The 13,950-nt window shown below is 32.7% G+C and overlaps 1 protein-coding gene across 4 annotated transcripts in view; it reads left to right on the plus strand.

The window, feature by feature from the left end:
- The window catches only part of LOC134702194 (CAP-Gly domain-containing linker protein 1-like), a 94,195-nt gene that overhangs the window by 27,669 nt on the left and 52,576 nt on the right, over positions 1-13,950 (plus strand). For all 4 annotated transcript variants that reach the window (XM_063563262.1, XM_063563261.1, XM_063563264.1 and 1 more), the window contains exons 2-4: positions 5,071-7,234; positions 10,849-10,989; positions 13,276-13,390. In XM_063563262.1, the coding sequence (XP_063419332.1) occupies positions 5,071-7,234; positions 10,849-10,989; positions 13,276-13,390 (2,420 nt within the window). The remainder of the gene's footprint in view (positions 1-5,070; positions 7,235-10,848; positions 10,990-13,275; positions 13,391-13,950) is intronic.

Below are 13,950 nucleotides of genomic sequence, written 5' to 3' on the forward strand. Positions count from 1 at the left end.
ACAAACTAAAAAGTTAGATTGTGTAAACAAAGATTTAAAAGGACGTGAGACAGTTTTTATGATTAATGTGAAGAAATGATATTAGTTAAACATGGATGATACTGGATTTGTAGGACTTAATTGTGTACAAAAGTATATCCGATGGGTAGGATCATTAAGTTACATTGATAACATACAAATCTGAGAAAACACAAATATAGTTTTTAAAAGGGGGTACATGTTCCTTGAAGTGGAAATGTAGTTGACTATTAAACAGAATAATTTGGCTTTTGTTGAGTTCATAAAAAAGAATGAAATATGACAGTTTGAAAAAGGTATAATATCTGTACAATCTCTTGTCGTTGGTAGGTAGCTGTCAAATCAATGATTACTAATTTCATTACAACACTTCTTTAAATTATTTATTGTTGGGGGTTACTTCCCCCCCCCCCCCCACCACCATATTGGAAAAAACCCACAATTACATATTGTAGTTAATACATATAGAAGGGTCTCTCACCTATGTTGCAACAAAATATTAATGACAATTTCTGAATCTGTCTTAAAAATCTTACAATCAGCTTGTATAAAAATCCATTTTTCGCTATTTGCCAGTACATGTGTCTACAATAATCAATAAAAAAGAATAAGATGAATATTTGGCTCTTGACACTATGATAAAATGTTCATTATCTTTAATCTATAGAGGTCACAAGCATGCATACAAATACTGTAATTTACTTCTGGCTTCAACAGTGACCATTGATTGTTATATTTTATATAAATTTAGAAGAAATGTTTTATTCATTCATTTCAGTGAAAACTTACTACTGAATTGATAATGCATAGGGGAGATAACTCATAAAATTTGTATTTGTGGAATTGAATTTTCTTCAATCTGAATCATATATAAGGTCTTATCTGTTTGCCTAGAGTATATAAATGTAGCATTGGCAGATCCAGGGGGATCCTGGGGTTGGAACCCCCCTTATTTTTGGATGATCAATTCATTCGAATGGGAGCATAAGGTTGGAAACACCCGCTGAATCCGCTCCTGTGTAGTGACCTGGACTAATTTGCTGTGCTGTTTAAATTTGTAGCTAAGTTAAATCAAAAGAATTATAATTAAAGTTAAGTATTTTCATTGTGTAAGGCAAGTTCAATGCTCTATGCACTTTAATGAACCCTTGAAACAACTTTCTTAGAGATCAGTAGGGGGTCTGTTGCAATGCAAAGTTCAAATTTCCTACCCTTCATCTCTGATGTCATATATTGCAGATCATTCCTAATAACTTTTGGTTTTAAATAGCAATAACAATCATTTTTTTTTTTAATTATCTGATTCATGAAACATTTTAATTTATCAAATTACCTCCCTTTGATATGTTCAAATTAAGAAATAATTCATGGAAGCCATAGATTATTGGAAATTTACACATGGCCTGGGCCGTGATATTCGAATTTTATCTTGAGCGTTAGCGAGGGATAAAATCAACGAATATCACGGCCCAGGCCATGTGTAAATTTCCAATAATCTATGGCTTCCATGAATTATTTCGATTCTAATAGGACAAATACGATCATTAAAAAAACTGAAGCGAGGGTGGCTAAATCTGTGTGTATGGCTGTTCTTTTTTACTCCCTGTTAGATAAAGCTCATCATTTTAATAGATCCGTAGCTTGTACGGATTATTTCGTGAACAACCGCTGAAAAAAAATATGTTTCATTCTCAAAACCAACAATTGTCATGTTGATTTATATGTTTTTTCCCGTGAGCTACCGTCAAATCCAAAGTTGACATTTCGTAACCAATGAGCCGCCATGTTGACTTGCTGAAATCAGTACATATGCGAATAATGCAATAGAATAGAAAATCAAACATAACCTACCTTGATAATCAATTTTAATACAATAGTAAACGACATGTCAATATAGTTAACGTAACAGAAAACGTTCAACTCTTGAGTTTTCATTTGTATGACGTCATGTTTTGAAATGACTTAAATGCGCCAAAAACATTAATAGACTTTCACGGAATTTTATTTTATTTTTATTTTGTTGGTTTCTCCGAGTTCTTATGCATTACTTCTTTTTATTATGCATCCCAATAAGAATAAAAGTGAATTTGTCTTTTCTGAATTGCAATTTTTAAATCAATTAAATCGACAAAGGGTTTGCAAATAGGTTTCAATACATGCGGATTTACGTGGGAAGTATATTGTAACAGCCATTATTATGTACACCACGGAGTCTGCGCTAAGTATAGATATATCGAGAATTTTATCACAGTGTTGTTTACAAAGCGAAAGAACCACGTCATATTAGAATAATTAACATTTTATAATGCCATGAATCATCATTAAAAATCCAGAAGTCTATATATTTATTTCGGTCTGGCTCAGATGAGAACAGCATCATATAGCTTTTCATAAAAATTTGAGTTTTAATTGTTTATTTTTTAAGACTGACAGAACTAATATCAATTAGTCTGTATTTCTATTGCTGAAGATCTTTATATATGTCCTGTATTCACTAATTATGTTACTCCAACAATTGTAAAGGTTGGAGAATTGATGATTGGTCCCCAGCATCAGAAACCCTGGACATAGCTCCAATTCCTTGATGCTGATGATGGTGTTATCGACAGGCTAAACACCCCAGGCCCCTCCTACACTCAGCTTAATTCCTACAGATATTCCTTACTTATTTTAAAATCTCACACTATAGTTGTTGAAGTTAAAGATGACATTGATTACCTTGTTTTTACCTGTGATTAAGTTGTTATATGACAGGTTAATGTGTCTATAACATTGATCTATTGATTGATGATCTATGGACATAATTAATATTAGATATCTTAATACAAATATATACATAATTTAATGTCATCAGAAAGACAAAATATCATAACAGAAATTTCATACTTTTTTTTTTTTTTTTTTTTTTATTTATTATATCTGTGGGGCATGAAAATGAGATATTATTGAGATTTTATGGTTCAAATGATTCTAGTAGGGTGACAAAAAAAACCTGGAATTGATTGAAGCTTGTATATATATATATATATATATCTTCATGCCTTATATATCATGTACTGTAGTACGCCGCTAGATTAAAACTGACGTGGAAAGGTAACATATGGCCACCGAAAGCTCTTTTTTTGAGAGCCCAGGTGGTCGTGTGGTCTAGCGGGACGGCTGCAGTGCAGGCGATTTGGTGTCACGATATCACAGAAGCATGGGTTCGAATCCCGGCGAGGGAAGAACCAAAAATTTGCGAAAGCAAATTTACAGATCTAACATTGTTGGGTTGATGTTTAGACGAGTTATATATATATATATATATATATATCTTGTCTAGTTTTAAGTTCATCTTTAGAATCAAATATATGGTCGTACAAGAACATGGATATGTGTTCTGTTTTTATGCCCTATTTATTGTGCCCCATTTATGGGCATTATGTTTTCGGTCTGTGCATCTGTTTGACCGTCTGATCTTCCGTCTGTCCGCATGTCCTGCTTCAGGTTTAAATTTTTGGTTAAGGTAATTTTGGAGGAAGTTGAAGTCCAATCAATTTGAAACTAAGTACACATGTTGCTTATGATATGATCTTTTTAATTTTAAATTCAAATTAGAGATTTGTCCCCATTTTCACAGTCCATTGAACATAGAAAATGATAGTGCGAATGTGGCATCCGTGTACTATGGACACATTCTTGTTCTTTAATGGTATCCAATATTAAAGATATATAAATGCACCATCTATTTTATGCTTTTAGAAAATATGTATCAGATATATATATGAGTAAATGTCTGACAAATTTTCGACCATTTCATCAGAAAGATTTGAACTCTCAAACCAAAGGGTGTTCATCTTTATTTATTGATTATAAACATAAAATCAAGGTTAATTAACAGAAATATAATTTAGTTGGGCCTAGATATAATTCTATCTCTTCTTTAATTGCCTGAGTCAGCAATTAAGTTAATGTAAATAATCAACAGAATTAAGGTTCATTGATGAAGCAAGATCAAGAACCGGTACAAAACAACTTAACCTTTAATCAAGACAGTACTACGTTCAGCTTGTAATCATATTTGTTAATGAAAAATATGAAATAATTGGCACTTTCTGTCTTCATTTTTTCTTTAAATGTTTTCAGATGTGATTTGATAAGTTTGTATTCTTCCTAGATGTTCTGAGATTAATACCAGTTATAAAGCTGATATATTCTTACAATAGGCTGTCACTACTTCTTCAGGCTAGATTGTTGACGATTCTGTTTAGGATCATCTTGATTATGAATCTCATTATTTAAAGATAGATATATACTCATCTTTAATTTATAAAATTTTAGCTCCAAGCCTATTTTATGAAGGTCAAGCCAAAGAAGCACTATAAGTCATTTTGTTTTCCTTTAGGTTCAACAGTGTTTGTATATATTGACTTTTAGAGAGCATTGTACTTGTAATTCTTTATATAGTGAACACATCTGAGACCTTTGTTTTACAAATGAACTGAACATCTGACATGATCGACTTGGTTTGTGGTTATAAAATGACCATCTACGTCTTGTGAGAAAGACAATGTATGATGATGATGTATAATTTGGACCAGTAATTTACAGCTCTCTTATTCTCACTTTACAGTCCATTATTCTCTTACACTTAAATGAAATATAAAAACATAGTAGATCTAAATGTAATTTAAAAAGAACAAAATTATCAGCAAATCTTAATATGAACTTTCAATATTAAATGTAGCAAAAATTTGTTTATTAATATTCTTGTACATTGTATTTTGTACACAATACGCTCAAACAATTCTATTCAGTTCATTTTAGAATAAAATTGATTTAGATGTTAATCTAAATGTGTATAGTGAAATATATTGGAAATTTGTTACCTGTTACTGTTGGAAAATATACTTAATTGAAGGTAATAAAAGGAAATAAAATCTCATGTCACAACCTCTTAATTTACATTATATTATTAATGAATATTTGATTTGTTGGTAATGGGTAGCTTTTGATATAGACGAATATTTAAAATCAGTTTAATTAACTATTTATTATATACTTTTATTTCAGGCCTCCTATTCCAACAAAAGAATACCCATACCCGAGGGGAAAGCTAAAGAGAAAAGAAGATCTTTTCTCCCAGCGCCAAAAACCTTCGGACTACAAAAGGAGAAGCAAGAAGAACCACGTCTTTTTTCGCCTCCCCCTGAAGATCATGCAGATGAGGAGCTACATGTCGGAGATAGAATAGTAATAAGTGGAGTCAAATCGGGAACTCTGCTTTATTTTGGTAAAACCCACATTGCATCTGGATTCTGGTGTGGAATTGAACTTGACGAACCTGAAGGAAAACATGATGGATCGGTAGAAGGTGTTCGTTATTTCGAGTGCCGAGTTGGACATGGAATATTTGCTCCTGCAGATAGAGTATCTAAACCTGAAGGATCTGTGGTCAGTGCGGAGGATATAACCGAGGCGTTAAGACAAATACCTCAACCTAAAACCAAGGTCAGGAGACTCTTACCTCAACCTAAATCATTTAATAAACCTGATAATACAGAGAGTTTGTTACGTTCTAAAATACTCGAGGAACAGGAGGAGTTTCAGTATCGTAGTGAACCACCTAGGATTGCTCAACAACAGAAACATCATTATCAACAAGAATATTTATATGACCGTTCTAATTTAAACATTGATGATTTGTTAACAGAACAATATGGAGATTCTTGTGTGAAAAAGTTATCATCAACATTTACGTTGAGTGAAGGTTCTCGTGGATCTGAGTCTGAGGATTACCATCATAAATCTCCAAGGAGATCACAAAACTATGGACAGCAGCAATATCAAGGTCAAAGTTGTGTAAGTACTGAGCTTGAGGTGACTGGCAATGCTTTGAATAATACCTATATCCTTCCCGCTGAAAAGATTGAACAATTAAATCGTATCTATACAGATAGTGGGTTTATCCTTCCTAGTGAAAAGATAGAACAATTAAATCGTACCCATAATGATAGTGGGTCTAGTGGTGATGACTCTATTGGTCCAGAATTAAAAGATTGCCTTTCTTCTGATGGCAGGAAATATTTCAATTTAACTTTTGATACTGAGGGAAATAATTCACCAAAACATTTAAGTAATTCTAGAAATTCTGATAAAATTCATCCTGAAATATCAAATGAGTGTGAAATAAAGACGACTCCTGTTTCAAAATTAAATCAAATGAGCGAGAGTATGAGCTCAAGCTTAGGTGTACTTGATTTGGAGGACGTTCTATTCCAAACTGAGTTATTAACTGATGATTTAGTCGATTCTTCAAATCTTACCGACATTGAAAAAATTGTTCAATCTTGTGAAAAAACAAAGAGGGTTGCTTCATTAAATGAAACATTTGAAAATAAAAATGTGATTACTTCCACGCCATTGGTGACAGAAAAATCCAAATCCCTGCTTGATCGAACCCGTACTATATCACATTCCAAATCTTGTATCGGCACTGGTATACCTGAAGAGGTGGCACAATTATCTGATGATCAAATCCTACAAAATCTTAGACATAATTTAAATTCCACTTTTCAGGCAGATCAGACAAGAGGTGTTGAATTACCTATTGTAGGAGACGACACGCTTGACTGGAGACAAGAAGCTTCAGATTCAGAAGAGCAACAATCTGACGATAGTCTGGAAGATTCTTACAGTAAGAACGTGCTCCGAGGGTACAATGAGAAGGGTAATCTGAATGCCACATACACATACGGATTAGATGCTAATACTAGTAGTAGAAATGACAGTTTGTCAGAAAAATTAGAGAATCTGAAACTTAATAAGGAAGATAGTATTCACAGCAACAAGGAACTTAGTTTCCAAAAGGTTCAAAGTGGTCTTACGAGAGAACAAATACATAAATTAGATAAACCGATGACTGATTCTGGAATCTCTGTAAAAGGATTAACAGATTCTACCAATTCTTTACAGAGTTCCACCGAAGGTATAATATACCGACAGAGGAAACCTATGACGGATTCTGGAATATCATTACAAAGTGATTGTGGGATGGCTGACTCACAGGAAATGAGATGGTCCCAGAACTTAGATAGTCTCCAAGAACTAACTGAGACTTCTGGTTTGGAGGAGAAACAGTTTGGGGATCCCACACAACTGGAGAGAGATTTAAAGGCGGGACATAAAAAGAGGGACCGCCCCCTTTCTCTTATATCTACAACCAGTGCGGATACAGGTAAGGTCACATGTTTAAGAAGATGTGGTCAACAGATAACCAAAAAATAGTTTGGCTTTATAAACATTTTGATTTGATCACTTGTAAGTTTTATCCATAACAGAACTCAACTTCAACAAACTTGGGTACATTTAAAAAAAAAAATAGATGTGGTATGAATTCCAACAAGACAACTCTCCACAAAAATCAAAATGACACAAACATTAACAACTATAGGTAACCGTACGCCCTTCAACAATGAGCAAAGCCCATACCGTATAGTCAGCTATAAAAGACCCCCATAAGACAATGTAAAACAATTCAAACGAGAAAGCCAACAACCTTATTTTTGTAAAAAAAAAGGCTAAAATTCAACAAAACAGGTACTGGTGCATTAAAAAAAAAGAAGATGTGGTATGATTTCCAATAAGACAACTCTCCACAAGAGACCAAATAACACGGAAAGTAACCGCTATAGGTCACCCTACGGCCTTCAACAATGAGCAAAGCATAATACCCCAAATTCAGCTATAAAAGGCCCTGAAACCACAAATGTAAAACACATTGTTTCTTCTATCATGAAGTGTTGTATTGTATCTGAAACTGATTTTACTAGCAGTCCTTTTAAAAGTTGTCGTAAATTGGAAGCTTTGGAATCATTTGTAAGACCACACCTTAACTTGGCAATGAAATATAAGGATTAAAGCTTTTACAGTATGTGATGGGATTGTGCATCATTAAGTAAAAGACCATATAAAGTTCATTTTTTTGCATCAAATGCTCACAAGGTGCAAGTTTCAATCACATTAAGGAATATATCTAGATCAATCTCCATGATAAAAATTTATAGATTCAAAAATAAGTAATAATGAATAGGTTGGAAAGGGACTAAAAATTGACATAAATTACTGATGAGAGCTGATGTTATAAAATACTTCATTATCTAAAGGCCAGTAGCCAGGAATTTCCAGGAGGGGGGGGGGGTGTTTGTTGGACTCAAAAACTCGACTTTAACAGTCACAATTCGAACAGAACATTGACTTTAACAGTGCTTATTTGTTTTCAAGGGGGGGGGTCGTCCAAACCATCTGAACCACCCGGCTACGGGTATGATCTAGTGGAGTGTTTCTGAGTCTTCTGACAGGTGGTTTTTGGATTTAGTTTCTTCTTCATATCTCAAAAGTCACTGTTATGTTGTACAATTTTAAATACATTCATAAGAATTGGGGAAAATAAGATGTTTCAGAACTAAATTCAGAGTCAGTTTTTTTCTTCAATTCCTGATTAGTTTATTTTACCGGAAGCTTGTGTCTTGTTGATTGCATAGAAATTTATGGAAAAAAATGAGAAATCAAATAACATGCCCTCAGAAGAATGTTTATTGCTTCACAATGTGTAATGTTTAGAAATGATGCCAAGAGAAACCTGTTTTAACTGCACATTAATGTCGGAATTGTTCTAAAATTAACTTTCGTCTTAAAATAAAAAGTAATTATTTGAACAAAGTATTGTAAAAGCTAAGAGTTGATAGACATTACACTGAGTGGAGAATTAACCAGGTTAATTGATCACAGACCCAAACATCTTAATGCAAGGTTTTAAATTCCTACCTTTGTTTGTTGTCATTAAACATATTTTTCTAAAAAAAAAATATATAATGGACTACTTACAACTACACACAGTTTGATCAAGTTTAAAATAATTTGATTGTTTGTCTTAATGATTGATGATCTAGGGCAGTTTTTCTTGATAACGATTGAAGTCCAAGTGCATTACTGTCATGGCTGTTGACTTCATGAAAAGGCAGAAATTCTCTCAATCCAATTGCCTTGTGTTTATATTATATTTTAAAAGATATAACAGGGCATGGTCCACAGTTCTCAGATACAGACATTTTAAAAAGGGGGATTCCCAACCAAGGACAAAAGGGGGGGGGGGGGGGGGGGGGGTCCCACTATATGTCCCCATTCAAATGCATTGATTAGCCAAAAAAAAGGGAGGGTTCCAAACCCCAGACCCCCCTCCTCAATCCGCCAATGGTTCTAGGGTCTAAGGAATAGATAGAGTTGTCATTGTCTTTTTTTTGTAAAATTAGAAAATTTATACCAATGTGATACTATTTGCAATCACGTTTCTGATCAGGAAGGGTGAGCCTTCTTAGTCCACTGTCACCAACCAATGAATATAAAGTACTCATTCTACCAAAAAAAACTATTTTTTTAAATACACAGATTTATAATAAGAAAATTTATTCCGCATTCCCAAATTTTGTAAAGTAAATTGATTAAAGGTCCAATAAACTTTGTAGTCTCCAAGACAAAGACAAAGAAAGTCAGAATAAAAGGTACCGTTTCTGGTTTTGGATTTTAAATATTTTCATCCATTCATTATGAACTGCATAGTCTGCTTTTGGGATTTTGCACTCAGTTTGAATTGATTTTGTTCATATGTACTTCATTTTCGATTAATCAGAGTAACTTACAGTCCTTTCAGCTTTGTTGGCCATACTCACTAGACTTTATAAGTACTACTGTAATTCTGCGACAATTCATGATAAAAAAATAAACAGAATTTTTATGCCCCACCTACGATAGAAGAGGGGCATTATGTTTTCTGGTCTGTGCCTCTGTTCGTCTGTCTGTGCGTCCATTCTCTTCAGGTTAAAGTTGTTGGTCAAGGTAGTTTTTAAAGAAGTTGAAGTCCAATCAACTTGAAACTTAGTACACATGTTCCCCATGATATGATCCTTCTAATTTTAATGCCAAATTATAGTTTTGACCCCAATTTTATGGTCCACTGAACATAGAAAATGATAGTGTGAAGTTCAGGTTAAAGTTTTTGGTCAGGGTACTATAATAGTAGTTTTTGATGAAGTTAAGGTCCAATCAACTTGAAACTTTGTACACATGTTTCCTATGATATGATCTTTCTGATTTTAATTCAAAATTAAAGTTTTGACCCCAATTTCACGGTCTTCTGAACAAAGAAAATGATAGTGCGAGTGGGGCATTGGTGTACTATGGACACATTCTTGTTTAGATGTGATTTTTAGTCTATGATTGAGAGACACATGCAATTTTATAAATTTTGTGCACCTCTGTATTCTTCCCTTTGACAAAGTTTTTTCATGGAAGCAATTGGCATTCAGCAGTTGAGGTTATCAATTGTGATTAGATTACCAGGCTAGAACATATCTCTGCGTTGACAGTTTATTATGTTAAGATTTTAAAATTTCTAATTTATGATAACTCTTGTCACTTTACTGTCTTATCTTGCTTCATCCTTGGCATTTATATCTCATAAACATACACACAAAAAATGAATATGTTGAGAAAAAGAGACCATAAAAGGTTTTATCCTTCTTTTGAAAGTGGGAAGTTTTGGTGGTGGCATCAAATTCATCATCTGGTGATAGTGTTCCTTTTAGAGTCACATAACCTTATTTTAATAAATGATTCTTTTTATTATTGTAACATGTAACAATGTAATTAAAATTTGGGATCTTTGGTCCTGTATTGAACAACTTAAAACTTTCTCACAATTGTCACAAACATTCAGCAAATTACGTCAGTTAATGTTTGCAATAATGATCTTCATGACTTTTCATCTGAACCAACAAGTGTTTTATTTTGTAGGATATGTGCCGGATACCGACTCAGAAGTTGGTACAGTGACCATGAACTCACCAACAGAATGGTCAGACAGGAAAACAGATGACCACAAGGTCACGGACCTAGATCAAGCTTATGCTGAAACTTTCAAACATTATCAATCAGGTAGAGTGGTGATACTAACAATGCCTTAAAAGATATATATTAAGGCATACAGACACACACACACATATAAATGTTTAAATTCAGTAATGTCACCTCAATTATAACAAAACTGAAAGAAAAACAGTTGAAATATGCAGTTTAAAGTCATCTGTTCTGTAAGAGTTTTTCCTTTTGTTATATTACTTTTAAAACCTCTTGATGACAGTGAATGAATTGTCTTTAGTATGTTTAACATACATTTTATTGTGTGGTACTTTTGCTTTTTTGTGCTTTGTTTCGGTACTGCCTAAATTTAGAAATTTCTGTAAAAGGCATTAATGCAAATATTTTGAAAAGTACCAATCAACATTTAAGATAATGAAACCACTCTGTAAAGTTTTTTTTCTTTCTGAAAACATTATATCTAAATACAGTCCCTATGACTACTATTTATCTTGTATATTTTAAAAATTTATCATCTTAAACCATACAACACAGACATGCCAAATCACTCCTGGTTTAAGACAATACAGTAAAGTACAAATGAATTCTCCTAAATTTATACAGTAGCATGCAAGGGTTAAATAAGTCAATCTAATGCAGAAATTAGATATATGATGACTTTATTTCACACTGTTCAGAACCTTTCTAGAGTCTTTATTGAATTACAGCTATAATTGAACTGTATTATTAAGGAACAGCAAGTAGTTTCATTCTCCAGAGAATAGTAAAATATTGATTTTATACCAACAACTTCTCTTGTAGTGATTCACAGTATGGGATTCTATCTGAATAAAAAATATACAGGCTTATTCTTGATCTAAATGACACATCTAAGATTATAATGGAATTAAAAGCAAGAAAGGTCTAGTAAGGAAATCCAATCTATGCAGATTTTTCAGTTCTGTCATGTAAATTAGTTAAGCTTGATTAGGCTATACTTATTTGTTGGTCTGTCTGTCTGTTCTTCCAACAAATATTTTCATCACATTTTTCTTGCATATTACTGAACAGAGAGACTTGATATTTGGTCAGCAGCATGCTATGACATTTGCTGCAGATTAATATGCATGTGCTCAGGTAATCACAAAAAATAGATGTCTTAATAAAGTGAATCCTGCATCTGTATATGGCCCATAGACACATTCTTCATTTGATACCAGTAATTTTCCCAATGCAGGCTCTTACAATATGTAAGTCACAGTTGACTGAATGGAGGCTCAATTTGAGAAATAGTTTAGTAATCCCCTGTCATTATAATGCCTTTGTTATATAATTTGGTATGCTGGTATCATATTCAGTGGCAGCAATAAATATAGGAGGAATCAGTATTTTACTTCACAATGTATTTTTGCTTTGTACCTGTCAACATTGGTTAATTAAAATCTGTCAGGGTGAAATTATTCAGATAGACTCTGTTTCTTAATTTTATTTTTCAAGGTCATTCTGTCCATTATAAGACAAGATACACGACTTGATTTATTTATAATTGTTAAATGAATACAATAAAATTTTGATTTATAGCTTGAAACATAAAAAAAATGTCCTAGAAATAACATGATTTTGGAGAAAAAAAACCATGATACTGGTTTATTGAAATTTACATTTTAGAGGTCAAGTACATTCATTCAAAAACATAGAAAATTAGGATATATGCAAGTGAAGCATAATGCAGGTAGGTCATAGAGTGCCTAAAATCTCCATTGAGAATTTTAAAAGGATGCTAGGTTAGAAATTCTAAATAACATTACTCCTTTCATAACATGTTTACTCAAACATTCAGTCTAAACTTTTACCAGTAGTTGACATCTGTAATCAGACTTCAAGAAAACACAGGACTAATGTAAATTAAAATCAACCTTTATATATAATTTCAGCAAATATGTTAATATATTTAAAGCTAATTCTTACTTTAAAGAGAAGAAATATAAAAAAGTGTTAGGAAACAAATTAAAGTTTACCTTTATTGTATCATTCTGTTAACTAGGTGAAATGTTTAATTCATTATAATGGCCATGTTATAACAAATTAGATTTAGAAATTTAATACATGTACCTCCGTTAATAGCAATAAATCTTAATTTTTATTTATTTCACCTGCAAACATCTTAAAGTATATAGTGTCAGTGTTACCTGTGCTGGTTGTCAACAGATTGTAAAATCGGTTCAATTGTCAAGGGGCCATATCGTTTATCACATTTTACTACCTTATCACAAAGATATTTTTTCTTTTTGTATGAAATCAAATGTATTTTCCACATAAAAGTTTAAATACATTAGAAAGTGATCAATTTCATTTGTATTGAAGCCGTGTTAAAAGGTACGAGACGGGCCAGGGACCTTGAAAGTGATTCGGACATGTATAGTGATGCCGGGACTATTATAGCAGATACGGATACCCTTAGAGAGATTTCATCTGATATGTAAGTTACTTAAGTTTTATAGAATGTGTGTGGTTTGTAAGAATTGTTACTATACTAAATAATATCAAAGCTATTTATCTGCTTTTACATGAGGACATTGAATAATCACGTTTTCTTAGCGTCAATGTTAACGGTAGTGTAATCATGCATATAGCTACAGCTATTTTGGTTAAAAAAATCCATTTAAAACTGTATTGCTCAATCAACAATCATACAGGGGGAAAATAGCATTATGTTGAAAAGAGAGCAAAACTGATATTTAGAACTTTAGAATTCTTTGAGAAAAAGAAATAATTCCATAGGCTTCCTATTGATCATAAGTGTTCCAATGTCTGAAGCTATAAGACTCGGAGATAAGACTTCTTATATTAGTAAGTCAATAATATAACAGACTTTATAAGAGCGTCCTTCCGTCTTTTACCACATTTGATGATCATTTTTATGTCCTCTATAAAGTAAAGTCTCCCCATATCAATAGCACAATTAGTTTTCATTACTCTATAAGACATCCTATATATCCATTCATTGTGATGTAGAAATTGTTATATGCGATTTATCTA

Source organism: Mytilus trossulus, unplaced genomic scaffold (genome assembly GCF_036588685.1).
Source record: "Mytilus trossulus isolate FHL-02 unplaced genomic scaffold, PNRI_Mtr1.1.1.hap1 h1tg000424l__unscaffolded, whole genome shotgun sequence".
Lineage (NCBI taxonomy): Eukaryota > Metazoa > Mollusca > Bivalvia > Mytilida > Mytilidae > Mytilus > Mytilus trossulus.